This window comes from Podarcis pityusensis, assembly GCF_964106645.2.
Source record: "Podarcis pityusensis genome assembly, chromosome: Z".
Taxonomy (NCBI): Eukaryota; Metazoa; Chordata; class Lepidosauria; order Squamata; family Lacertidae; genus Podarcis; species Podarcis pityusensis.
In genome coordinates this window covers 47,436,926-47,464,830 of record NC_138044.1, presented here as the reverse complement: position 1 = coordinate 47,464,830, position 27,905 = coordinate 47,436,926, and the positions used below count along the sequence as shown (strand labels likewise).

General features: G+C 46.6%; 3 protein-coding genes across 7 annotated transcripts in view; 1 reads left to right on the top strand and 2 right to left on the bottom strand.

Annotated features, from left to right (window-relative positions):
- SLC7A3 (solute carrier family 7 member 3) overlaps positions 1-7,442 on the bottom strand; it is a 31,097-nt gene extending 23,655 nt beyond the window's left edge. Inside the window, exon 1 of one of the 2 annotated variants that reach the window (XM_080990360.1) lies at positions 7,338-7,442. The gene's annotated coding sequence lies outside the window, so the exon portion shown is untranslated. Of the gene's footprint in view, positions 1-2,752; positions 2,909-7,337 lie in introns of those variants that run through there. The other variant, XM_080990361.1, reaches the window with a different exon arrangement.
- A 6,971-nt stretch (positions 7,443-14,413) lies between these two features.
- On the bottom strand, positions 14,414-21,722 carry LOC308468309 (nuclear cap-binding protein subunit 2-like). The gene is made up of 4 exons (XM_080990451.1): positions 21,481-21,722; positions 20,118-20,299; positions 18,186-18,324; positions 14,414-15,905 (listed from the first exon to the last, which is right to left on the bottom strand). Exons 1-4 carry the CDS (start codon positions 21,565-21,567, stop codon positions 15,807-15,809), a joined length of 507 nt encoding a protein of 168 aa, XP_080846577.1. The 5' UTR covers positions 21,568-21,722; the 3' UTR covers positions 14,414-15,806.
- Positions 21,723-21,821: 99 nt separating this feature from the next.
- TEX11 (testis expressed 11) overlaps positions 21,822-27,905 on the top strand; it is a 43,420-nt gene continuing 37,336 nt past the window's right edge. For 2 of the 4 annotated variants that reach the window (XM_080990329.1, XM_080990328.1), the window contains exon 1: positions 25,721-25,830. Coding sequence is in view for 2 of the 4 variants with exons in the window: in XM_080990327.1 (XP_080846453.1) it covers positions 21,904-21,922; positions 24,860-24,916; positions 25,721-25,830 (186 nt within the window). In the remaining 2 variants the exon portion in view is untranslated. Of the gene's footprint in view, positions 21,923-24,859; positions 24,917-25,720; positions 25,831-27,905 lie in introns of those variants that run through there. The other 2 variants (XM_080990327.1, XM_080990326.1) reach the window with 2 other exon arrangements.

Below are 27,905 nucleotides of genomic sequence, written 5' to 3'. Positions count from 1 at the left end.
CCAGAGGGAAACGTAATTGCCAAGCCCAAGCAATGCCAGACCCCCTGAAGAGCTCCACCACCTGCTACTCCCATCGTGAGTCCCAACAGGGAGGCGCAGACACGGAGAGGTGGTCTCCTTATGATGGCAGCCGTTCATGAGGCGTAACTTAATAAGGAAACAGCACACACCTTCAGAAGGACAAGCAGAGCTGCCTGTGGGAAGAGCAACACTGGAAATGGCCATGTTCAAGTGGAGCTGAGGCCTTGAAAGAGCCCTTGCTGCAGAGCTGGTGCCAGATCTCAGGGGCTCCTTGGCACAGTGCTGCCATTACAACTGCCACCCCAACATGGCCACCTCTATGCAACAACTCCCCACCCCACTGACTCTCCTGCCAGCCGCTCTCCACTGGGCAGCATTTCAGTGGCAATGCACTTTTGATTAAGAACCAAGCTTGGCTCTTCTCCATGGTGGCCACCATGCAATGCCGAAATCACCTAGCTATATAGGCAAAGGCATTGCATTTCGGGTCAGTAAAAGTGGTGGGCAGCCACTGCAGGGGAGAGCAGAGATTTGCTGCCATTGTCTATGGGCGACTGCGGGAAGGCCGAGAAAAGTGTGTGGGGCCCTCCTGAACCCGTGGGGTGCTTGGCTTGTACCCACTGCAGCTGGCCACTCAATATGCCAATTGTCGCTTATTCCAGTCACCCTCCCAGGTTCCCACTCCTGGTGCCTTAGGCTTCCACCCTGCAAAGACTCTGAGAGAAGAGTATAGAACCTCAGGCCAATCTCTTCCCTGGAGAGCAGCAGTCCCTACCCTGCAGACAAGACCCTTCATGCTGCTCTGGAAGCCCTGTCGGAAACATCAGATAAAGAACAGCCCAGTAATAGCCTGTAGGATAGGCACAGCCACACTCCCCGTGACAGACTGGGGCATCACCCTGCCAATTCACCGGTTCCCATTTTGGGCAGGAATGATTCACTGAGCAGTTACACTTTTACTGCGGCCTCTTTCTCAGTGAGGGATGGTCACAGAGGAAGAGTCATCTGAGCGTGAACTGATGAGGGCAAAAGTCCTGGACAGTTACAAGGAGCTGCAGGAAGAGGCAGCCAACTGCATCAGCCAGTCACTGAAGATGAAAAGCAAGCCCTCTTCCTTCTGTTGCAGCTGCTCAACTCATTTAACTTTGCCTTGACAAGTCTGCGAAGGATTCTCTCTCTCTCTCTCTCTCTCTCTCTCTCTCTCTCACACACACACACACACACACGTGTCCCTCTGCATGGCTTATTAAGCTACAGGCTACACAACATTTGGAGGCAACCCAGGGCACGGAATGAAATGTGCTTTGGGTGGGTCCCAAGTCATGCAATGCCACTGGCTGGTCCTAGCTGGTGTCATGTCTCTTGCAGAGAGATTAAGAGAGGTTACTGGGTTTTCTTCTCCCACTCGCAGAACTTCCCTCCTTGGGGAAGGTCTGCAACTCAGAGGCAGAGCCATGTGTTTGGCATGGAAAAGGTCCTGGGATCAGCCGCCAGCATCACCAAGTGTGGCAAGGAGAAAATCCTCTGCCTGAAGCCTTGGAAAGACACTGCCAGTCAGTACAGACAATACTAAGCTAGGTGGACCAGTAACATAGGGCAGTTTCCCATGTTCGTAAAAGTGCATTCTCCTTGCCACTTGGCTTAGCAACCTAACTGATCCACACTCCAGCTCAGGAAGGCCATAAATGACACACAGTATGTTATAGACCCTAAGGAATGGATGAGAGAAAATCCTTGGCTCTCAGGCTTGACTAAAACCAAGTTTAAGCATGCACCACTGTATGCACTGTATCAAAAGACTGTATGTGCCTCAGTTTGACCAAACTGTGGGAGGCAGTGGAAAACAGGAGTGCCTGGCGTGCTCTGGTCCAGGGGGTCACAAAGAGTCGGACACGACTAAACGACTAAACAAGAAGTGCCTCAAGGCAATTAACTGCATTCACCCATTACCCCGCCCCTCAATTTGCTCTGTAGATCAGAGATGTTGACTATAACTTCCATAATTCCCGGCTCTTTGCTAGGCTAGCAGGGGGCTGATGGGAGCTGCAATTCAAGCCACCCATCATCCCCATGTTGAGGAAGGCAGAAACAATAGAGATGTTAAAAAACCCTAACCAGGAAGAGATTAGTCTACTAGCCTTCAAACTGGAGCAATTTCCAGAAGGGATTCCTTCCCACTAGGGCTCTATTTACTCAACCGCAGCTCTGAGGCATTTCAGAGCACTTTGCCCAACTCTCTGAAACCTCCAGGAGCTAATCTATAATGCGGTGCTAATGAGGTCTGCTTTAAAGTCAGCTGCTCCACAAGAAAGATCTGAAGCAGAGGACCAAAGAAAAGATCTAAACCACCCATGTCCCCTTGCTAGAAGGAAGAAGAGCATCATCTGTACAATTGGCTCTTTCATCTCACAAGTTATTAAAAAATCTGGGAGATGGTGCACTTAACACTCCAAGCACCCAAGACACAAACACACACCTGGCTGGGACTGCACACAATTTCCTGAAGTGTTCTTAGTGTCATTCAGAGGCTTACAAAAATTCCTGCTTGACTGAGTAGGGCGTGTGTGTGTGTGTGTGTGTGTGTGTGTGAACACGGGCTCAGACTCCCCTCCTGCAACCAAGGAAGTGCTCAGCTCATCCCGATATTATCGGTGGAAGTCATGCAATAGGGATAAGAACAAACAGGAGAAACATTCGCAGAGCTGAATTGGGAGCAAAGGGAAGTACCCACCTGGCTGTTTTCAAAAGCTGCTTGCTGCTCAGTTAATATCAAGCACTTCTTCCCCACGATATATTCTAGGAAGAGGAGAAACAGCAAGGCAAGTCAGAAAGCAGCTGGGAGCAGGTCTGCTGTACTGTACTCTGATTCCTGGGCACAAATAGACTGAGGAATGCTGGGTACAGTTACAGTTCCTCTTCCCCTGCTTGCCAACTGACCCTCTTCTGCTCCCCACTACCACACTGCCGAGGAACATCGGAAGCTGCCTTATGTAGAGTCAGACCACAGTCCATCTAGCTTGGAGCTATCTGCAGTGACAGCTCTCTGGGGTTTCAGAGCAGGCGCTCTCTCCGCTTTGCCTGGAGACTGGACCTTCTGCAGGCGAGACAGATCCTTCGTCACCAAGCTATGGCAGGCACAGGCAGGAAGTAGCCCCCAGGGTGCAGACTTGAGCAGAAGTCATGCTCAAACACAGGGATGAAAGGGTTTTCCCCACCCTTCCTTGATTTCAAAAGACCTAGGAGTTTTAAGTGCCACAGGTAACAATAGCAGGATAAACAGACGAGATGGGATCCTGAGGCTAGCACCACAAGCGCCCTTTAAACCTACTCCAATGCCCCACTGAGCCACTCCTCATCCTGGAAGCCCCCTGACCTGTTCATGCATCCTGTTCTCAATATAGCCTCAGGATTGGGATCCGGCCTGCTACTTCACAGCAAGGCCAAGTGTATCTAAGGAACACAGATATTAGCATTGCCTCCAGCAAGGGGGCAATTGTTTTTTGCAAAGGGATTTTGGAAGCTGCTACCCCCCAATGCAGAGACGGGAAAATGTGCTGCCCTTTGGTTGGTGCTGGACCATGACTCCCATCATCCTTGAGCACTGGCCACACTGGCTGGGGCTGGCAGGAGCTGGAGTCCAGAAGTTGCTGGAGAGCATGCCTTTAGCACATTCTGTAAGCAGGATTTCACCAGAATCTAAGAGCAGCTTGCTGGATCCGGCCAACAGCTCTCTAAATCCAGCACTTTCCTCCTCTTGAATGACTGACCAGAATACCCCAGGAAGCCCACAAGCAGGACCTGCATAAAAGCAATGGTGCTCGGAGGCATATTCCTTCAAGTGAGTATTGTTAATGTTTTTCCCCACAGTATAAAACTGCACCAGTTTTAAGAGGGCATGTTTCATACTGGGAGTTACCTGTGGATTAGAATAACAGGACTGTAGAATTGTAGAGCTGGAAGCAGGGCCGGATTTAGGTTTGATGAGGCCCTAAGCTACTGGAGGTAATGGGGCCCTTTATATGTCCAGCTGTCCTTTGTAAAAAACAAATTGTCACTGTTTTTTGTGTTGAATACAGTCATACCTCTTGTTATGTTTGCTTCAGGTTAAATATTTTCAGGTTGCGGAACGGGTTACTTCCGGGTTTCGCCGCTCGCGCATGCGCAGACGTGGCAAATAGCAACCCGCAGACACGGGTTGCGTCCCCTCAGGTTGCGAACAGGGCTCCTGTTCACAACCAGAGGTACCACTGTATATGCTATATGGTAATTTATGGACCTAATAGGTATCTAAAGCCATTTGCACATAACAAAATACCATATTTTTCGCTCTATAAGACGCACCAGACCACAAGACGCACCTAGTTTTTGGAGGAGGAAAACAAGAAAAAAAATATTCTGAATCTCAGAAGCCAGAACAGCAAGAGGGATCGCTGCGCAGTGAAAGCAGCAATCCCTCTTGCTGTTCTGGCTTCTGTGATAGCTGTGCAGCCTGCATTCGCTCCATAAGACGCGAACACATTTCCCCTTACTTTTTAGGAGGGAAAAAGTGAGCCTTATAGAGCAAAAAATACGGTATGTATTTTATCAAAGTAATTGTTGAACTGAAATACAATTAAGAAGTATATTAATACAGTGGTACCTTGGTTTGCATACGTTTTGGATTACAAACACGACGAACCTGGAAGTGTGTGTCCCAGTTTGCAACCTTTTTTAGGATTACAACCCTTTTGGGGGGGGGGGATTATGAACGAATTTTTTTGGAGGCCCCATTGGCAAAAGCGCGCCTTGGGTTACAACCTGTTTTAGTTTACAAACGGACCTCCAGAATGGATTATGGTGGTAAGCCAAAGTACCACTGTAGTGAAATACAGTTAAGAAGGATGTTAATAGTGAAATAATTATTAAGCTCTAACTTAAAATTTTGTAAATGTACATCCAGGTTTTTTTCCCTTTTATTTTTGGGGGGGCCTCCAAGAGAGTGGGGCCCTAAGCTATTGCTTGTTTAGCTTATACATAAATCCGGCACTGGCTGGAAGGGACCCTGAGGACCATCTAGTCCATGGGGAGGCAAACTAAGGCCCAATCGCCTTCTCAATCCGGCCTGCGGACAGTCGGGGAATCAGAGTGTTTTTACATGAGTAGAATGTGCCCTTTTATTTCAGATGCATCTCTGGGTTATTTGTGGGGCATAGGAATTCGTTCATTATTTTTTCCCAAAATACAGTCCAGCCCCCCACAAGGTCTGAGGGACAGTGGACCAGCCCCCTGCTGAAAAAGTTTGCTGATCTAGTCCAACCTCCTGCAATGCATTTGGGAACTGAACTTGCAACCTTGGCATTATCAGCGCTGCGCTCTACCCACTGAGCTACAACAATGCAGAGGCAGCAAAGGGAGGCACTGCCTTCTCTGCTTAGGCACTACGGAGACAGGACTCAGCCAAGCAACTGCTGCAGCCAGAAGCACCGAATAGTGCCAGGGGCTGTTCCAGGCAGAGCTCAGTTCCCGCACCCACACTCTTTTTTAATTTAGCAGCTGAAAGCCAGAAATTGGACAAGGAATTTCCCACGGCCAGGACAGTCTGAATCAACACCCCGCCCAAATCTGTAGTTTTTTGCTTTCTTGTTTTTCCTCAACCGCCACCCCCTCCTACTCTTTGCAATGAAGAGTTCTAGAGGATGTGTCAGCCTGCCATTCTTTTATGACAACATGGTTGGTTCCTCACAAAGGTGTTGTTCGGCTGTGAAGCCAGCACCAACGACTGAAGGGTCCATAGAGGCAAGCCAACGACCACTGGGCTTGCTTGCATTCTCTCCCCACCCCCGAGATCCACTAGGAGCTGTTCAACAGTGGAACGGTCTCCCTCGGGTAGGTTGAGGGCTCTCCTTCCTTGGAGGTTTTAAGCAGAGGTTGGGTGGCCATCTGTCATGGATGCTTTAGCTGAGATTCTTGCATTGCAGGGAGTTGGACTGGATGACCCTCAGGGTTCCTTCCAACTCTATGATTCTATCATACGGGCAGAGTCTTCCCAATATTCTTTGTAGAGGCACTTTAGACATTGGTTTTAAGTGTAAAAGCAAGATATAGATAAGATAGCCAACAAGAAAATGCACATGTATGAAATTAATGCAATGAAAAATGCATACATAACATTGTACCGGCAGCATCAGACTGATGGACAGGAAAGTTGGGTGACTGGCATATCAGCGTTCCATTATTATTTTGGGGCGGGGCGGGGTGGGGCGGGGGGCGGGCATTTCGGCAAGTTAGGAGAATCAGTTAAATCAGACCCTCACAAAAAAAGCAAAGTAAGGCAGAGTAATCTGGAGTGAACACAATAGAAGGGGTTGGCAGTTGTTATGAAAATGCTACAGGAATGATACGATCTCTGTCTTGGCTACTGTTCTCCCCTTCTCCGAATTCCTGGCAAGTCTCCTTACAACGGCTGCCTCTGCCATGTTCAGGAATCTGATTTGATTTTTCATCCCAAAGCGCCCAATCTGAACTTCACTTTTGCAGGGCGAGACACAACAATACATAGAAGATACGGGGACAGATGTCTGTCTACAACTGCCTTGCCCACCTTTCCAAAGGGCAGGGGTTGCTTTGGGCAGGGCAGGGGTGGTGAATTTGGAAAACAGCCCTGGTCGCCAGTAAGGATGTCTGCTGCTTGGGGTAGGAACCAACATCAACAGCAGCTCAGGGAATACTCCAGCCAGGATGTCGGCAGGAAAAGGTGTGGAATGAAAGAGAGAAGCGTGCTCAGGTCTTTCTCACAACCGGATCTTACTCTCTAAACTATAGGGGAAAGATGGATGATGCAACCTCCCGGAGCGAGCTCGATGCCGTCCCACACTCCTCTGCCCTGCAGACAGATATTTACGGGGGCAGCCGCAAGCTAACCCAAACACCCTCCCACCTGCGGGGCACCAGGGCGCAATCTGCTCCAGATGCGGAACCTTCTTTCAGGGAAGGGGGGAGGTCACGCGGCGCCTCTACGAAGCGGGGTTTTTGTGTGTGTGTGTGTGTCTGAGCATGGACAGAGCGCGCCTCCCCGCGCAGAGGAGGCGGCGGGAGGAAGCCCTAAAAAGTTATAGCGCCCGAATCTTCGCGGGAAACCGAAGCTACACCTGTTGAACTCCTGCCTGGCTGGTCGGCGCGCTCCCGGTAGGGAGGCGCTGACGCAACCCGGCACTCCGCTTGCAAAAGAGACAGCAACTCGGCAGTGAGTGAGTGAGGAGAGGGGAAGAGAACGAGCCGCGGCCTCCCCGGCTTTCAGCAGCCCAGCGCCCCCACACTGCCCTGTTCCCGCCTCTCACCAGCCAAAGCAGCGCAGATCCGGCGCCTCCCGCAGCTCAGCAGCCAGCAAATCCCAGAAAGGAGAATCGAGGGCGGGCGGCCAGCAATATCAAGTGGCGAAGACCGGAGGGGGCGGGCCGATGGGGGGGGGGGACGGACAAAGCTGCGCCCGCCTCCTCGAGGCGCTAGATGAGCGAGGAGCGCGCTTGTGGCACCTCTGCCCAGCGAACAGCATCGTGTTAACGAAGCGGGCAGCGCTAGTACCACCGTGCAAAATGACACGTGTCCTAGACAGCCTGCCCCTTCCTTGGAACAGTTTGAATCATAGAATTGGAAGGGGATCCAGGGTCATCTAGACCAACCCACTGCACACGAAAGCTCATACCAAGAACTAACTTAGTTGGTCTTAAAGGTGCTACTGGAAGGATTTTTTTTATTTTGACTATGGCAGACCAACACGGCTACCTATCTGTAACTGGAACCACTGCAATACAGGAATCTTTTGCCCAACGTGGGTCACGAACCCACGACCTTGAGAGTCTCACGCTCTTCTGCTGACCGAGCAAAGTTCTGTCCACAGCTTCACTGGCTGCCTCTCCTTCCAGAAACATAAAGAAGCTCCATCTGACAAATAGCTCAGTTGGTAATGAGACTCTTAATCTCAAGGTCGTTGGTTCGAATCGAACCACACATAGCATTTCAATGGGTTGGACTACATGACCCTCATGGTCCCTTCCAACTCTATGATTCTATGACCTCTGTCTCTCTCCTCTCCCTCCATAAAAAAAACTTTCCCCAATGTTTCTTATTCCTACAGAATACTTGCAGCACAAATCCTACAGAGGCCTACTCAGAATAATGCCCTGTTCAATGGGCCAAACTCTCAGCTAAGCTGGTATGGTGTTCCTTTATACAGTGTGTAAAATAATATTGTGCGGTTAGACTGTGCCCATTAAATTAATAATTATAGGGGGGAGGGGTAAATTGTAAAAGGAAAGTTTGCTAAAGACCAGGAAAAAGGTTTGGAGCTTTAACCCTTTTATCATAATAAGCTTAAGTACACAGAAAAAGTTTTTCAGCAAATCCAATAAAACTTGTTTTAGTTTAGATTTTTTAAAAAAATAAGATGAAAAAGACGTTTTCTTTGTAGTTTTGCAAAATATACTTGTAAACTGCATGAAAGGCACTCCCTGATGTTAATTTTTTTTATTTAATTTCCTAGTTTTCAAATGAATGAAGATTTTGACAGATTTTTTTCTGAGCACTTGGGGTCAAAAGAAAGTACTAAAACAACTGTTGTTTGGGACATTTCATTCCGATCTGCTAGGCGGAGCCTGACAAAGAGGATGATGACATCCTGCCCCCTCTTCTCCCCAGCGACAGAAATCCTGGCTACGCCCATGCGTTTAGTCTATTTAACCCAGGAATGAGATGCCCACCAACTTGTCATTAAACTCATGCAGGAAGAGGCTCTCAGTGGCTACTAAATCTGACGGCCGTGTTCTACCTCCACAGTCGGAGGCAGCGATGCTTCTGAATACCAGTTGCTGGAAACTTCAGAAGAGACAGTCCTGCCTATGGTCTGGTTGGATAATTATTGGGAGTTACAGGAATTATAGGAGGAAAATCGAAATGCGTGTGAGAAGGGCTGAGCAGGTGAAGGTTGAAACATGAGGGCTGTGTGCACAAGAGAGCCATGAGACGAGGACAGAGTGACATGTGCAAAGCATCTATTGCTATAACTGTTGAGGACAAAGGAAGGAATGAAATATAAGAAAGTTGCTATGCTTTGTGATTAAACCACAATAAGCTAGTAGAGTGGCTCGGGAAACCCAGCCAGATGGGCAGGGTATAAATAAATAAATAATTTTATGATGATGATGATGATGATGATGATGATGAAGTACTGCCATATAGGGACATGCCTGCGCCTTTGCTTGTAAGTGTATAAATGCCTGTACTGTACTGTTTTCGCAGTTGGTGTGCCATGCCTCACTACTTGCTGGCTGAGGTTGTGTCACACTGGCCTTGCAATGCCTAAATAAATGTCCGTCTATTTGGTTTCCGGATTCTGTGGTCTGTTCCGGGCTACCCAGGGTATTTTCCCAGCACTGAAGACACATCTATACAAGAACACCTTGCTTGCATGGTTTTTCTAGTAATCCTATTTATTGGCGAGCAAATAATTCCCTACAGGTCTGAAAGTGGAGACTGGAGAGGTTTCAACTATGACACCACTGAGCATGTATCTTTCCTGGGGGGAAACTAGGCTGCAGTAGAAAAGGCCCTGTTGCTTATTACCTGAAGTTATTGCCATGGGAGGTTAAGACCCAGGATGGCTTTGCTCAGCCTCCATGGTCAGAGGCAGCAACGCTTCTGAATGCAGGAGGGAGGAGGGCTCTTGTGCTCAGGTCCTGCTTGTGGGTTTCCCGCAGGCATCTGATTGGCTACTGTGAGAACAGGATGGCACACAAGATGGGTTCCTGGCCTGATCCAGCAGACTCTTATGAGTCTGACCATTTGCCTACACTGGCAACTGTCAGCTGTCCAGGATTTCAGGCACGGCATCTCTCTTAACCCTACCTGGAACTGAACCCTTGTGAATAGGAAACAGATGTTCTGCCAGGAGCTACCATTCTCCAGAGATTAATGAACCTGGTGCCAATCCACACCAATTGACCCAGCTGGCCTTGCTTTATTTACTCCACCAGGCAATGGATCCAACACTTCTCAGGCAGGCAGAGAGGGCTCCCTCTCCATCTCAGCCTCGCCTTACAAGATCCTTTTATAACTGGAGATACCAGGGGTTGAACCTGGGGCCGTCTGCATGCAATTATGGAAATCCTGTGTTCCCCCCAACACCTCTGCCGTTTCATTCCAGACTGATTTATATATCACCCTTTAGCATTAGTTTGCAGGGCAGTTCCCAATACCTTTGAAATGAACAGTGACTCTTACCTCCGAGAGAAGATGCGCAGGATTAGCCTTCAGCAGTAAAATGTCAAGAAGCAATGTGTTGTTCCCTGCACATAAGCCTCTTTAGATGGATGCTTCTGACCTCTGAGGCTGCTTCTTCCTCCTTCCCTTGCGTCAGCTGCTCCCCAGCATGAGGCAGGCCTGTTTCCTTCCCGCAATTCACTCTGCCTTTCTTGCTTTAGAGGGGATGCATTCATTCATTCATTCATTCATTCATTCATTCATTCACTTCCAAGCTCTGGGGGAAACGAGAGCTGGGATCTTGCTGCTTCCAGATGGGGAAATGTGTAGAAGAGAGAGGCAGGTACTTCTTTCCCTCTCTTGTCATCATAGGCTTAGCTCAATCACATTAAAACACCTCACCACCACTCCAAGACCTGTTGTTTCAGGAGGATGTGGTGACCTCAGAGCCCCTACTGACCTCAGAGCTGCTGTCTATCTGCCACTTAGCAGTTAAGCACCAGGGACATCCAGAGAAGCAAACCAGCTGGGGCTGATGGGTGGCACAGTCCAACAAGCTCTGGAATGCCAAAGGATTCCTATCCCTGATCCAGATGTTGTTGGGACTGCAACTCTCCATCAACCTCAGCCAATGTAGCCAATGGCAAGGGTTGATGGGTGTAACATCTGGAGGACCACAAAGTTACCCACCTCTGCTCTAGGCAGGGATGGGGGACTTCTGGCACTCCAATTTCAGACTCTCAGCACCTCTGCCAGAAGAGCTTCAGTTCAGATGCAGTGCATAGCAGGGTGTCTAGCCAGCCTCACAAGATGCAGCATGATACCTGTATAGGCGTCGGTGCCCTAAGGGATGTACTCTGGAAGATGCCTCTGTTGGCAACTATTTTCTTAATCAGTGGGTGTGTCAGCCCTCCTTAAGCTTTCCCCAGGTGCCATCCATTTTACAAAGGGCTGGCAAGTGTGCATGCACACAAAAGCTTATACCAAGAACAAACTTAGTGGGTCTCTAAGGTGCTACTGGACAATTTTATTTTTTTATATATTTGGAGCTCAGAGGGGATTCAGCACCGTGAGTCACTGAAAGGCGCTTGGACCAAGCCAGGAGGAGATGGGAGAAGAAAATACTTCTTCAACAGGGTGCATGGTTAGGTTACAGTTAGTTGCCAGGCTAAAACGTTCTACTTCCACCAGGCCTTTGGCTGATTAACATCCTTTTAAATATGTTTGTAGGAGGGGGTGGGGTGGGGGTCAATGGTTTTTGTTCTTGTTCTCATTAATGCATTTTGTGTTTTTATGCTGTGAAGCGCCCTGAGATCTGCAGCTGAAGGGAGGGGCATACAAATGAAACAAACAAACAAACAAACAAACAAACAAACGGACTTGCTCCCACAAGAGGCAGTGATAGCCACCAACATGGGATGCTTTAAAACAGAGCTTCATTAATGTGTAACCCAAAAAATTTGGATCTGCTCCAAGCTGAGGCTAAAGTTCTGCATTTGTTTCGCTGGATTTTTGGATGTTAACTTGTAACCCCAGTTTGCTGTGCCAATTACTCAGTTTTGGGGTGTGTGCAGTGATGTCACAAAGCGTGATTCGCAGCACAAAACTTTGGCATCGGTTTGGAAGGAACCGAAAATTTAGGGGTTACATTTTAATGAAGCTTTAAAATAACTTCAGGCAAACTCATGGGAGAGAAGGCCACCAATGTTGTTTTTTGTCTCCGAATACAGGTTGCTGAGAACCACAAGTGGAGAGAGCGCTGTTGTGCTCAGGCTTTGCAGAAGGCTTCCCACTGGGGATCTGGTTGGCCAGTGTGAGAGCAGGATGCTGTCCTAGATAGGCTGATCCAGCAGCTAGGCTCTTACGGGACCTCCAGAACAGTGTTGCCAACATTTTCAACTGCTCCCTGCCCCTTTAACAGCAGTGCTGTCATGCAGAAATTAATTTCTGATCACTTGGTCTCATTTAGGGGCATTGCTAGATTGCAAAAGTACACCTCAGAGCACAGGCTCCTGAGTAGACCGAGATGGCAGTTGCCTGTGCTCCCACAAACACCCTGCTTTGCAGGATCTCTAGTTGCTATGTAAAATAAAGTTGCCGTTGTTTTTGGGAAGTGGCAGAAAAGCCTTGGGACTCAAATCCCCTGAGCTGCTCCCCTAGCAATGGCCCCATGCATGTCAGTAAAAGTTTCACCAGGGTCATTTCAGCACACCTAGTTACTGTAAAAAAATAAAATAAAAGGTGCTGGTGTAATGAGATCAGTAAAACAAACAAAATGTTGACCACACTGAGAGCATTGACAGGAGTGGCTGCTGCCTGACCCTCCACCTCCAGCACAGAGGAAAGCACCACGCAGAGAGCACCCCCATCTTCTGTGCCAGGATGCTACAGCTCTGGGCTCTAACCTTTGTGTGCTTATCCAGAGCTGCAATTTGGGAGAACACAAGGGAACTCTCAGCTGCTCTGAAAAGTGTGAACACCAGACTATGTTAACCGGGATGCTTTGCAGCACCTCCAATGATGCAAGCTCTTGGCTGCTGTCATCAGCTGCCAGGCTCATTGGTGCCAGCAGACCCACCCTTTCCCCTTCCTGAGTCCAGGAGCGGTTGGGGAGGTTGGCTTAAGAGGGATTCAGCATCCCGGCATGCTCTTAGAGATCTCAAGACTTCTAAGACAGCAAACAATAACACTTTCCTAGTCTGGGGCAGAAGAAGATACCGTATTTTGTGCCCCATAGGACGCACTGGCCCATAGGACGCACCTAGGTTTTTTGGGGGGAAATAAAGAAAAAAAATTTTATTTCCCCCCCCCCCCAGGTGCAGGGCTGGAAGAACCAGGTTGGGGAACAGCAGGAAGGCGCGCTCCGCCTCCCCGCTGTCCCCCAAGCTTGTGGGGCTGGCGATGGGGAGAAGTGCGCTGAGCCCGGGACTGCAGGCACCTCTGCGCAACCCTCGGAGCTGGTCTCCGGAGGGTTGCGCAGAGCTTCCTGAAGCCTGGAGAGGGAGAGGGGTCGGTGCACCGACCCCTCTCGCTCTCCAGGCTTCAGCGAAAGCCTGCATTCGCCCCATAGGACGAAAACACATTTCCCCTTCATTTTTGGAGGGGAAAAAGTGCGTCCTATAGGGCGAAAAATACAGTAGCCTGTAGAACCAGTCCTTTTCTCCTTGAAATGATCAAGGTGAGGGTACTGCAGCTAAAGGAAGCCACTCTTGAAAGACCAGCTGGAAAAAGCATTGGTGAGATGGGAACAAGGGCTAGGGTTAGCAACAGCCCTACCGTAGATTAGGCGCAAGACATTTTGGCAGGAGAGTCCAAAAGTTAAGTGAAGTTTGCCACAACAGCCAGTTTGTAGTGCCTCATAGTGGGGCCAAGCCTGGTCTTCTGCCCCCACCCAAATGCATCACAGCATGAAGAAAACACTTTTTTAGTATTTCATATTTATTTCATTTTATCATTTTATTTGTTTACCAAATTTCTATACTGCCCATTATCCTAGCATCACAAGGCAGCTTACTATATAAAAACACAAACATATATATCAGTCATTATATACCGTATTTTTCTCACTATAAGACGCACTTTTCCTATCCTAAAAAGCTAGGGGGGAAGTGTGTGCATCTTATGGAGCAAATGCAGGCGGGAGGCTCTGCTCAGTGCTCCCTTTAAAGAGCCACGTGGAGTGTGTGTGCGGCTCTTGGGGGCTTTTCCCCGAGAAGGTAGAGCCCCCAAGAGCCGCACACATGCTCTGCATGCTCTTTTAAGGGAGTGTGGCTCTTGGGGGAGCCTTAGCCGCGAGCAGCCTCTCCCGGGCAACAGGAGCCTTCATCCCGCTGCCGGGGAGAGGCTGCGCGCGGCTATCACAGAAGCCAGGACAGCAAGCGGGATCGCTGAGCTGCGATCTCGCTTGCTGTCCTGGCTTCTGGGATTCAGAATATATTTTTTTCTTGTTTTCCTCCTACCAACAACTAGGTGCGTTTTATGGTCTGGTGCGTCTTATAGAGCGAAAAATACGGTATATAAAAACACCCACACCCACCATACCCTACCTCCCATTTAAAAGGCCATAGATTGCTTAATTAGCCAAAGGCTTGGGATTGGAGGAATGTTATTATTATAATAAAATATAATAATAATAATAATAATAATAATAATATAATAATAATAATAATAATATTTTATTTATATCCCACCCTCCCCAGCCGAAGCCGGGATCAGAGTGGCTAGCAACAGTAAAAATAACACAGTTTACATAAAATCATAATCAATTAATTGAAATACATTCTAAAATCAATTCAGAGTCAAATTAACGGCAACCATTGGGCTAGAGTTCTATGAGGATTACAGAAGGCGGGGAGGTGTCAGACTGTGCCTTGGCCAAAGGCCTGGTGGAACAGCTCTGTCTTGCAGGCCCTGTGGAAAGATGTCAAGTCCCACAGGGCCCTAGTCTCCTGTGACAGAGCATTCCACCAGATCGGGGCCACAGCCGAAAAAGCCCTAGCTCTGGTTGAGGCCAGCCTAACCTCCCTGTGGCCCGGGATCTCCAAGATGTTTTTATTTGAAGACCGTAAGTTCCTCTGTGGGACATACCAGGAGAGGCGGTCCTGTAGGTACGAGGGTCCTAGGCCGTATAGGGTTTTAAAGGTTAAAACCAGCACCTTAAACCTGATCCTGTACTCCACCGGGAGCCAGTGCAGCTGGTATAGCACCGGGTGAATGTGATCCCATGGCGAGGACCCTGTAAGGAGTCTTGCCATGGCATTCTGCACCCGCTGGAGTTTCTGGATCGGTCTCAAGGGCAGCCCCACGTAGAGTGAGTTACAATAATCAAGTCTGGAGGTGACCGTGTTTTTAAATTGTGTGGGATTTTTGTTGTCTGGGTCCCTCCTCCAAATAGGAAAAGCAAATCGAATGGAATTCGGGGTGACGGTAAAAAATAAATAAATGCAGGGCTAAAAATCGAGTTACATCAATGAAACAAAATGGCAGCTAAGCAGAATGCTGCCTTCTTGGTGAAGATGTGCCAGGGATGAAAATAAGGTAGATGCATTGAAATTTATGGCACAACAGAAGAAGCTGGGCCATAATGTGCCACACTTTGGTCTCCCCCCCTTTTTTTCACAAATGGGAGGGAATTATTTTGTTCCCAGTAATTCAACGTGTCTTATGAGGACAGCTGCCCAGTAGAACTCAGGAGCCTCAACAAACCTTGTACATCAATATCACCAGCAACTGAGGCAAGGAACTGGGTATGTGGAAGGGGCCTTTTATAGACCTGAGAATCATGGACCCATGGATCTATGAATCATGGATCCATGATTCTCCAAAGTTACTCCAAACCCAGACTTTCCCCAGTCCCTCTTAGCTGCCATGTATGTGCAGAAATGGCAATCCAGCGCATTATAAGGAGATGTGTCTTAAAAGCCAATTAAGACAGGACCTCTGAAACTGCTCTTCCCTCTCCAAATCCAGCCATATCACTCCAGGCTACTGTAGATGTTATGAGATCAGGTTTATTTAATTCATTATTGTTATCTACCGAATCCAAGAAGCCATTAGTAGATCACTGTCTGCTGGTTCATCTTCTGCTGCTGAACAATCTTGCCAAAGCCACCTCTGCCCACATCGTAGTCTGTCCGGTACTCATCTCGTACCTGGAAGAGGAGAAAAATGAGGCAAACGTCTTACAGAGACAGATACAAGGACCAATATTCTGGGCATGTTGATGTCAAGAAGGTATGGGGGTTGTGCGTGTTTTAAGTGGCCTCTTATGACCAGAGCAGAGGCAAGGCCCACCAGATTGATGGTGGCCAGTATTCTAGGTGGAAAAGAACATTGGGATACTAGCGGGTTTTGCGTCATAGCACAACACGGCTGGGTCGCCTAGAGATTCTCCCAAAGAGCACAGGGTTAACTATTTATCCTAGAAGACTCAGTTTGCTTTTCTCACCTTGTCTGCAGCCTCCAAGTCTTGTCTTAAGTCAATTCTGACAGGACTCTTTCTAACAATAATGGCCTGATAGCCTTTACTGAAACCTAGTGGGATGAGACTCATGACTGGAAGGTAGGAACTGAGGGGCATAATCTGTTCAAAAGGAATAGACCAAACAGGAAGGGAGGAGTAGCAGCATTGTATATAAAGGATGGGTACACTTGTGAAGAAATCCATGACCTGGAGCATGGAAAGCATATTGGGAGTATATGGGCAAAAATTATAGGAGGGAGAAACAACAGTGACCTTACTGTGGGTGTCAAGCCAGACTGAAGACTTGGACGATGCCTTACTAGAGCAGATTACCAAACATTCAAAAAGGAAAGAGAAAATAATCATGGAGGACTTCAACTTCCCTGATACCTGTTGGGACTCAAGCTCTGCCAAGAGTGTAAGATCTGACAAATTCCTGCATTGCCTCACTGCCAATTTTATAAATGACTTGGACAAAGGAATTGAGGGGATGCTTATCAAATTTGCAGTTGACACCAAACTGGGAGGGGTAGCTAATGCTGCAGAAGACATAATCAGAAATGAAAAGGACCTTAACAGATTGGAGAACTGGGTGCAAGCTAACAAAATGAATTTCTATAGAGACAACTGTAAGCTTCTGCACTTAGGCAGGAAGAACCAGGTGCACAAATATAGGAATCGGGACACCTGGCTTACTAGCAGTACACGTGAAAAGGATCTAGGGGTCTTGGTGGACCACAAGCTGAACATGAGTCAACAGTGTGATGCAGCAGCAAAAAAAGCTAGGCTGCATCAACAGAAGTATAGTCCCCAGATCGAGGGAAGTAATAGTACCACTCTATTCTGCCTTAGTCAGACCACAATTGGAATACTGTGTCCAATTCTGGGCACCACAATTTAAGAAGAATGATGACAAGCTGGAACGTGTGCTGAGGAGGGACAACAAGATGATCAAGGGTCTGGAAACTAAGTCTTATGAGGACAGCTTGAAGGAGCTGGGTCTGTTTAGCCTGGAAAAGAGGAGACTGAGAGGAGATCTGATAGCATCTTCAAATATATTAAGGGCTGTCACATGGAGGAGGGAGTATGCTAGTTTTATCCTGCTCTGGATGGTAGGATTGAACCAATAGCTTCAAGTTGCAAGAAAAGGGATTCTGACTAAACATTCAGAAAAACCTTCTGATAGAAAGAGCTGTTTAGCAGTGGAACGGACTCCCACAAGAGGTGGTGGACTCTCCTTCTTTAGAGGTTTTTAAGCAGAGGTTGGATAGCCATCTGTCATGGATGCTTTAGCTGAGATTCCTGCATTGCTGGGGGTTGGACTAGATGACCCTTGGGTCCCTTCCAACTCTAAGATTTTATAGTGAAATTTGACTTTGCTCTTGCAGGGCATTTAGCCAGCAAACCCCAGCCTGAGAATGTAGGGTGGGAACCCTGGGCAGAGCACATATCCAGATGAAATCAGGTCAAATACTAAATTCTCAGAGCAGCCTTTAAAGCTTGAGTAAGACCAGTCGTAGGCCAGCTCAAATAAAACTCTGATAGGCCACTTTTTGATAGAGAACAGCAAGATTCCAGCAGCACCATCAACGCTAATTGAACATATGTAAAGCTAGAGCTATACAGAGCTCTGATGAAGCCTGCTTCTGCTCCCAACAAATGATTTGGTCTTTATGATGCTAAAGGAATGCTGGTGGATACAATAAGAAATGAACTTGGAATGCTTCTGGAGAAAGCGATGGCAGTTTCGGTGAGTTGCAAGAGAATGGAAGTCCTGCGCTAAGGTGGGGGAAAGTGTGTTTTTCACCTTTGTGCTCCAGGAATACAGAAGATAAAACCTTTGCCTTCCCATAAAATGAGACCCATAACTGTGTATTCCTGCAGCCCTTGTGTGGGAGTGGGCTTTGGTGTGCAGCTGCCACTTCATTCCAGACTGGTAGAGCACTCTTAACGGATGAGCAACCCTTACCTGGCCACCTGTTTTCCCACGGCCATACTGCCGCCCTTCCTTAAACCCAGCATCCCAGTCTGTTCGAATGATGCGGTCATCCAGACGGGTTCCATTGATGAACCGCATAGAATGCTCTGCTTCTGCTCTCGTGTAGTATCTGGAACACTACTTTAAAGAAAATTCATATTGCTAGAGGGTTTATGCCAGCTGGTCATAGGCCGATGAAGGGGAGAACAGGCAAGCTGAAAATCAAACAGCTCATAACCTCCACAAGTTCAGTTAGCAGGTAAACATCATAACCATGCCATGCACTCTATGTGAAGTTGCCTGAGGGTGTGGTCCAGGAAATCCAGATGGAGTAGAATGCAGCAGCTAGACTGCTGACGCGGACAGACAGCCAACAGCCTGGCTATGAGTCCTGGAAGACCTTCTCTTGCCTTCCTTGTCATTCCTCACTTAGCTTGGAAGCACAGGGCCCTGAATGATTCCAGCTACAAAAGCTGAGGCTGCCAAACAGTCTCTGAGGTGGGGTATTGTTTAGAGTTTTGTTATTGCTATTACGGTAATATTTGTATCTTTAATATAAGAATTAACAGATTGGAGAACTGGGTAGAAGCTAACAAAATAAATTTCAATAGGGACAAAGGATCTAGGAGTCTTGGTGGACCACAAGCTTAACATGAGTCAACAGGGTGATGCAGCAGCAAAAAAAGCTAATACTATTCTAGGCTGCATCAACAGAAGTATAGTGCCCAAATCAAGGGCACTCTACTCTGCCTTAGTCAGACCACAGTTGGAATACTGTGTCCCATTCTGGGCACCACAATTTAAGGATGTTGACAAGCTGGAATGTGTGCAGAGGAGGGCAACCAAGATTATCAAGGGTCTGGAAACGAAGCCTTATGAGGAGCATGGTATGTTTAGCCCGGAAAAGAGGAGACTGATAGCCATCTTCTAATATCTCAAAGGCTGTCACATGGAAGAGAGAACATGCTTGTTTTCTCCTGCTCTGGAAGGTAGGACTCAAACCAATGCCTTCAAGTTACAAGAAAGGAGATTCCAACTACAGTGGAACGGACTCCCACAAGAGGCGTTGGACTCTGTTGAATGGTCACTTTAAAATGTGAAGGTTCATTATTGTTTCACAAGTTGTGTATGCCTTTAAGGGCCAGGGCCAGGGCAAATAACGAGACCCAGTCTTACAGCTGTGAAACATAGCAGGTGCTGCTGAGTTGTGTTAATCAAGCTGTATCAGCAATTGGGTATAGTGTATAAGGAGCAGCACCTAGCTCTCCCGTTACCCTGGGGGATGGGTTGGTGGTTGGGTCATGTTTGTTGTTATCTTTAGTGTAAAAGGGGTTTTTGTTTTCGTTATTAAAACCTTTTTAAAGTTATTTTGAGTTCCTTGTTAGGCATGGTCTCCCCAGCAAGCTCTCTGCTGCACTACTAAATTGCAAATAGCCAACAGACTCTCCTTCTTTGGAGTTTTTAAGCAAGAGGTTGGATGGCCATTTGTCATGGATGCTTTACCTGAGATTCCTGCATTGCAGGGGGTTGGACTAGATGACCCTTGGGTCCCTTTCAAATCTATGATACTATGATTCTAATATCATCATTTATGTGGAAATTGCTCAAATTTGTTATTTTCCCATGTGTTTTTCTTAGTGTTTATAATGATTTATGCTCTTGATAATTAGGTAAATCAATTTGTGTTGCAAGTATAGAACATGGTTTTAAGTATGGAAAGAGAGCACACAAATAAATGATGGTGATGATGATAAACATGCAGCACCTCCCATCTACACTGGCTCCTAAATATGGCACCAAGTCATTAATATAGAAATCAAAAAGTGGGGGCCAGAACACAACCTTGCTTCATGCCCCATGATGCTTAAAAAACATTAGTGCGACCACCCACAGTCTACTTCAATTAATAGAAGGTAAGGATACTCCACGAAGCAGAAGCCACAGGGGGTTTTCTTCACTTTGTCTAGCCCCATGACTATGCGCTTCACATCCCCACACTTGGAGAAGAGCTCGTGAATTTGTTCCTCTGTGGTGTAGAAAGAGAGATTGCCCACATAAAGTGTGCAGGAGTTTTTCAGAGTTTTTTCTTGCAGGTAACAACTTCCCTGGGAAAGGAAAAAAAAAATGGAGAAGCATAGATAATGTCACCTAAAAACCCACATATTCCTTTTTACATTGCTTAGCACCATCAGGTTTTAAGAGTTGTGCAAAACCCAGACGCAACACAGTGCATACGCAATGCCTTAAACATTAAATGGGCAAGATAAAGCTGGAAGAAGGGATTTTGTTTACAGAGTATCTATTGTTATTTTTAAAAAGTACACATTCACTACTGTCTCTAAAGTGCCTGTTGGACAGCTTCCTTTTCCAACGAGCCTTTCAGGTGGAGATGCATATCAGCCTTTGTACTGGATCCGAAATGTGCTTTTTTTTGGTGATTGCTTCAGGGTGCTTTGTGGGAACCATAAGCGGAATAAATACATACGTACCCAGTGCTGGATTTACGTATAAGCTAAACAAGCCATAGCTCAGGGCCCCACTCTCTTGGAGCCCGCCCCCCCAAAAAAAATTAAAGGGGAACAAACCCCTGGATGTACATTTCCAAAATATAAGATAAAAACCAAATAAAATAAAACCTACATACAGCAACAGTGTTTTGTGTTGTGTAGGCTCCTATGATGTAAGTAATGGGCTTCACCTGCTAGCCTGCTCCCTAAAATATCACTGGTTTGCTCATCTCTATATATAGGGGGCCTACATTCTGCATATTTTGTTATGTGCAAATGGCTTTAGATACCAGTTAGGTCCATCAATGACCATATAGCATATATTCAACACAAAAAAGCGATAAGGACAGCTGGACATATACTAAAGGGCCTCATTACCTTCAGTAGCTTAGGGCCTCATCAAATCTAAATCTGGCCCTGTACGTAGTCGCCCCTCAGTGGATTTCAGAGGACAAAGAAAAAGGCACACGGGGTCGTGTTTTCTGTTGTTGTTTTTTAAGGAGGGAAGAAAGGGAAGAAACAACAACAACAACCCATGAGAGAAATCCCAAGAGGATATTGGTGCTCTTGTCTATGGTGCTGAAAGGAGCGGGAGAAAAAGCTCCAGGCATGGCTGGAATAGCCCCGTCGGTTGGAGCCCGGCGCTCTGCGCCCATTGCAGCCATGCGTCGTGCAGGGGGGGGGTGGCTTGGACGGGGTGGCCCCCCCGGAAGAAGGGACCCCCCCTCCGCGGACCACGGGCGCCTCTGAGCGCGTGCAGAGCGAGCCCCGGGCGCTACCTTGAACTGCTGGTCCCGATAAGTGCTGAACTCGCAGTACGAGTCGCTGTTGAGGCCGCTCAGCGTCGCGCTCAGCAGCCCCGACATCCCTCCTCGCCCTTCCTCCGTCGCGCCCAGAGACCCTTCCTTGTTTTCCGAGGAGCCCTCTTGCTCGCCTCGCCGCCCAGCAGAGAAGCCGGCCAATGGCAGAGAGGGGCGGGCCCGCCGTGCCGCAAGGGCTGCCGGGTGGTGTAGTTCTCTCTCCCTCTCCCCGCCCCCACTCGTCAGAGGCCCTCCTTCTTCTTCCTCTTCTCTTCCGGTCCTCCGCCCCCGCCCCCGCCGGAAGCACGTGTCGAAGAAAGTATAAAATGAAGGCGGGAAGGCAGCGAGGGGGGGGCGTGTCTTGCCGCGTGCTGGGCGCGTCGCTTGTCGGCGGAGTCAGAAATGGAGTTCGACATGGAGGTACAGTAGCCCTCCCGCGGGGCCGCGCCCTTTCGTTCGCGTGCCCTTCGCTGCAGCCTCTGCTCTCGAAAAGCCCCTCAGGCGTCGCAGCCGTAATACGAATAATTAAGAAGAATGTTAATAATAATAAAAATTAATTCGAGGGTGGGAGAAGAACTGCAAAGCCAACGCTTGCAAACTAGCTCCTCAGGCATAATAAAAATAAAATAAAATACATGGGCAGGAGAAGAATTGCCAAGCAAGGTCTTGCAAACTGGCCCCTCAAACGGTAATGAAAATTTAAAAATATGGGTGGGAGAAAAACTGCAAAGCAAGGGCTTGAAAATGGGCCCTAGAAATAGTAATAAAAATATATATATAATACATGGGTGGGAGAAGAACTGCAAAGCCAACGCTTGCAAACTGGCCCCTCAAACGGTAATAAAAATTAAAAACTATGGGTGGGAGGAAAACTGCAAAGCAAGGGCTTGAAAATGGCCCCTCAGAAATAGTAATAAAAAAATATAAAATGCCAGGGTGGGAGGAGAATTGCAAAGCAAGGGCTTGAAAATGGCCCCTCAGAAATAGTAATAAAAAAATATAAAATGCATGGGTGGGAGAATTGCAAAGCAAGGTCTTGCAAACTGGCCCCTCAAACAATAATCAAAATTAAAAACTATGGGTGGGAGAAAAACTGAAAAGCAAGGGCTTGAAAATGGCCCCTCAGACATAGTAATAAAAAAATATAAAATGCCAGGGTGGGAGGAGAAATGCAAAGCAAGGGCTTGAAAATGGCCCCTCAGAAATAGTAATGATAAAATATAAAATGCATGGGTGGGAGAAGAAATGCAAAGCAAGGTCTTGCAAACTGGCCCCTCAGATGTAATTATTATAATATTGCAAAAAATGCATGGGTGGGAGAAAAACTGCAAAGCAAGGGCTTGAAAATGGCCCCTAGAAATAGTAATAAAAAAGCATAAAATGCCAGGGTGGGAGGAGAATTGCAAAGCAAGGGCTTCAAAATGGCCCCTCAGAAATAGTAATAAAAAAATATAAAATGCCAGGGTGGGAGGAGAATTGCAAAGCAAGGGCTTGAAAATGGCCCCTCAGAAATAGTAATAAAAAAATATAAAATGCATGGGTGGGAGAATTGCAAAGCAAGGTCTTGCAAACTGGCCCCTCAAACAATAATCAAAATTAAAAACTATGGGTGGGAGAAAAACTGAAAAGCAAGGGCTTGAAAATGGCCCCTCAGACATAGTAATAAAAAAATATAAAATGCATGGGTGGGAGAAGAAATGCAAAGCAAGGGCTTGAAAATGGCCCCTCAGAAATAGTAATGAAAAAATATAAAATGCATGGGTGGGAGAAAAATTGCAAAGCAAAGCAAGCCATTGAAAACTGGCCCCTCGGACATAAAAACAACAAACTCAGTGCTACAGTGGTTTCAGTCAACAAACTAAAGTTTCAGTAATTTCATCCTGTGAAATTTAATGCATTAAAAAATTAATATAAATAAATAAATAATTTCGGTGCTGTTTTTCCCAGCTGTTCCTAAGGAGGAGGAGACTTAGTGAAGCCCTTGCAAAGAAGCACAGCTACTTCCTACCTTCCTGTTATAAAACCCACACTTCCTTAAATGTTTTAGCATTTTTATTCCTTCTACATGTGGAGAATTCCAGGCAACTCATAATGAAGATGAAAAAAACACTTTAAAAACACTTTCCAGAAAGGAAATGTACACTGCACATGCTCTGAGGCATTTGTTAGACCCCCTCTCCAGAGAGTCAGCTTGGTGTGCTGTTTGCTGGGCTGGGGTGAAAGTAAGGAGATAACAGTTAAAAACATCCCCATTCAGCTGTGATGCTCACTGGGTAGGGCACTGATGGCAAACACACATTAATAGTGGGTTATCCTGGGCGAGTCAACACTTTGCAGCCAAATCTGCCTCGCAGAGGTGTGGGAATACAGTGGTGAGGGGGGAGAACAACACGCAGTATGTCATGTGATTCTTGGGAGCCCCTTGTGGAAAGCATGGTGTATTACAAGGAGGAAATAAGGACTCCCTAGTTACAGAGTATCTTCTAGGAAGGCCTTCTGTGCTACTGTCCTGATTATTCACTGAGCACAAGCCTGATACTGCAGGTGCCAAATTCCTACGCACTTAAAATGATTGGACCCCACTCCTTGTGTATAGCATCAGTGCCCTAATATTTGTGCAGTGAATCTACTTTGCATTACCGTTAACAGCACACAGAAACTTCTCAGCTTCACAGGGAACAAAGCTTTCAGAATGTTTTCAGAGCAGTTTAGGCGAGTGGACCGAGTTGCTTGCTTCTCTTGGGATTGAAACCTCATGTGGATCCTGCAGTCCTGGTTGTCTGGCACAGACTGGACCAGGAAGAAGTGCCAAGAAGCAAAAGTCGTTAAAGAGCCCAAAGGCAAAATAGCTAACAAAAGATGAGAGCCAATGTGATGCAATGGTTAAGAGGGCTGGACTATGACCTGGGAGACCAGGGTTTGAATCCCTACTTAGCCATGAAGCTCACTGAGTTACCTTAGGCCAGGCACCATCTCATAGACAGGGTTATGGTGATGAAATGGGGAGCAGGAGGACCACATACACCACCTTGAGTTCTTTGGAAGAAAAAGGTGGTGTGTAAATTAAAAATAATGCTGAAAGGATGCAAAATAGGCTAGGGACTGAGAATCAGGAACCTGAGAGGTATAGGCAGAGAAGTAAGGTTTCAGGGGAAAGGAAGATGGATACAGTCTGACTTGGAACTAACCAGCCATTTTTATTTATTTTGGGACTGCAGGTTTCTAGTCATATCTAGTAATAGTTGTGAATGTGAATCACTGGAGGAAATAATGCAGTAGAATCTGTAGATGGGAATAACTGAAGAATATAAACTGAAATGCTTCTCTCTTTTCTCCCCCCCCCCTTTTTTTTTAAAAAAGCCGTTTTTCTCCGTGGATGAATTGGACATAATTGACCCAGTTGTGGAAATAAAAGGTATATAAAATATTTGCATAAAACTAATATCTTAGGTCCAGGTAAAATGTTAAATACTCTGGGCAATAGCCATTGCTTCCCTTTCCTCCATGCTGTTTTATTTCGTTCCTGCTGTTCATTTCAGTGAAGCAGTCTGCCCCTCTGCAGATGATTTCCTTAGCAGATTGCATCTGCCACCCTGTTGCACTCTGTATTTTAGTCTAATCCACACCACTGCTTGGAAGGAGAGGGTAAGTTAAGTGAAGGCAGCTGTGCCTTCTCGTTGTTCTTGTCATAGTTTGGCATCATGGTTACTGTAACTTAATAACTGAAAGGGCAAAAGGGTGTAGTACATGTTTTTAAAAGCATACGTGAATATGTCATAAGCACAAATGTCCTTAACAAGCATTAACTCACTAGGTTACCAAATACACAGGCTGGTCCTAGTGCTTATGTTTGTTAGGGTTGCCAGCTTACTAAAATAATATTTAAAGATGCAAGGCACATTTTTATCATGACAAGGGGAAGGCCTATGGAGGCTGCCTATGCCTTCTTGTTTGCATGCTCAGAGGATGCAGGTAAACAGGCAGGAACAGCAAGGATGGGCAGAACCAGGGGGCTCCCACTCTGGGGTGTGGGCTTTGGCAGGTGCCAGACAATGTCAGCCTATGATGCCAACCCTGAATAGAAGTTCCATATAGGATATCTGTCTGTTCAGCTTCCCTTGGAAAGCCCTATTTGTTGCTGGAGTGATGTGGAGAAAAAATAAGCTAGCTGCCTTCAGTCTACTTTGTAATCTTATTTTACTTGTTATTTTTCTTTCAGAGCAAATTGAAGGACTGATGAAAAAAGAGATTGTAGTGGATGTAGACACTCTGCTCGGAAAGACAGAGACAGTGACTAAAGGATCCATTACCAATATTCAGAAGGTCAAGGTAGACACAGAGACTGTTTTGTTAAAAACAAGTTGGACTGGAAGTTGGGAAAAATTGTCTTCCTAGAAATCTGATTGGTATTTGGGTGTAGTCTGATGTTCACTGTTAGATGAATTTTTAATACCCGGCTTTTACTCAGTAATGAACAGTACAGTCTTTTAAAGGCCTGCTCAAAAATAAGTCCCACTGAATTTAATGTGACTTATTCACAGGTAATTGGGTTACTTAGGATTGCAGCCTGAAACAATGAGCAATACAGTGGTACCTCGTGTTGCTTTACCTCCAGGTTTCGGAATCTTCGGGTTACGGCTGTGGCAAACCTGGAAGCGGTCCTCCAGTTATGAAATTTTCAGGATACAGCCAGGCCTCTGGAACAGATCCCATTCGTAACTGGAGGTACCACTGTATTAGGAAATGCATCTGTGGCCAGAAACAGTCAGATAGCAGAAGAAACATCAACAACATTAAAACAGACCTAAAATACTGTTACATGCCACCCCAGTCTCCAGAGAGAAAGATTTCAGGGGTTCTGGCATTTCCCCAGCATTCAGTATCCTTGGAATGGAGGTCTGCAGAGGCTGTGGTGTCTTTATAATATATGGTTTTATTCACATATGCAACCTCTACATAGGATGGGGGTCACAGTACGAACACTGCAAAAGACCTTTCTTCTCCATTAGTTGCAGCTTTGCATCAAGCACAGATCAAGCATGTCTTTGTGCCTACAGCTTCCAGCTCAGTTCAGACTCACATCTCTGGCTCACATCTTCTTTGGATATCTGGAAAGGCTTGGTTTTGTTTTCCTAGTAGCTAGGAAGGCTTGCCCATTTGTTCTGTGGGCAATGCTAATCGTAGCTCTTGACTAGTCAGTCAAAACCATTTCCTTAGCAAAGGAATGGGTTTGGCAAGCTGGCTCTTGGGCATTCTAACCCTGCCCCCCAACGGGCACACGCGCACAAAACACCACAGGTTTGGAGGCGGCACCGAGAAGCATCTTTTTTGCATTTGAATTTTTATTAAAGCTTGAGAGAACAGCAAAAACAGTACTGTATACAGAAATAAATATCAAGCATATTTTAAACATGTGAACTTCCCTGAGACCTGTAGGCACAGGGCAGGCATGTCTAAAGTTCGTTTCGGGGGCCTGACAGTCAGTTTAATCTGGCCCCTGTGGCAGTTTATTTGCTAGAGTAAAATCCTTAAAAAAACAACTTTAGGGTAAAATTATAAAAAAAGCTCAACAACTTTGGTTGGCCCTTCACTTCATCAAATCTGGCCCTCTTTGAAAAAAGTTTGGACACCACTGGTATAGGGTGATATACAAATTTAAATGATGATGGTGACAATAAAAAAGAGGAGAAAATTAAAGCTAAAAGAAAGCAGTTAAAGATGATGAGAGAAGGCACAGGGGGTATCATCCAGACTGACTCCCTTTCCAAACTCGTAACAATGTGTTGTTAAAATGCCTAGATAAATTTTAAAAATGTATTTGCCTGTGGTCGGAAGCTGTAGCAGAGGCTCATTCCCTAGGGCAAACGAGGTACCACCCCACCAACCACAGTCCACTCTCTGCCAACCTCGACTTCCTACTTCCAACCAGTCCAAGGGCTGCCAGCTGTCGGCTTCCTCCTCCTCCGCCATCCCATTGATAACCTAGCAGAACTAAGCAGGGAGGAGGATGGAGACTAAATTGAAATAAGTTGTCTGTTCTGTCATTAGCTCTGGCTCCATCTGCTGTTTGTCTTCTGCCTGCAGCTCGTGTCCTAGTGGGCACCATCCACCACTGTAAGATAAAAGAGTTGTTTCCTAAAGGGTCTCTCTGAAGAAAGCATTCTGTAAATAGGGCACCAAAACCAAAAAGTTCCCATTCAAGTGACCTCAGAAGGGGCAGTCACCTGGTTGTGGGCTCTTGGGGATCTATATGTCCTTGAAAAGTTCGTTCCAACCTTATGCATGAGTCCATGTTATGCAGTATTCTTTAGGGTAGAATGTGTTTGTGGCTGATAAAATATCTTGATGTGACACAGCTTGTATGTTCATGTGTGTGACAGAAGTGATAATCGAGAGCGATTATC

Coding starts and splice junctions, on each gene's coding strand:
- LOC308468309 (XM_080990451.1), bottom strand. CDS start 21,567: ATGTCGGGGCTGCTGAGCGCGACGCTGAGCGGCCTCAACAGCGACTCG. Junction 20,300..21,480: donor ATCGGGACCAGCAGTTCAAG/GTAGCGCCCGGG, acceptor TTCCTTTCCCAG/GGAAGTTGTTACCTGCAAGA. Junction 18,325..20,117: donor TGTGGCTTCTGCTTCGTGGA/GTATCCTTACCT, acceptor GTAGTGTTCCAG/ATACTACACGAGAGCAGAAG.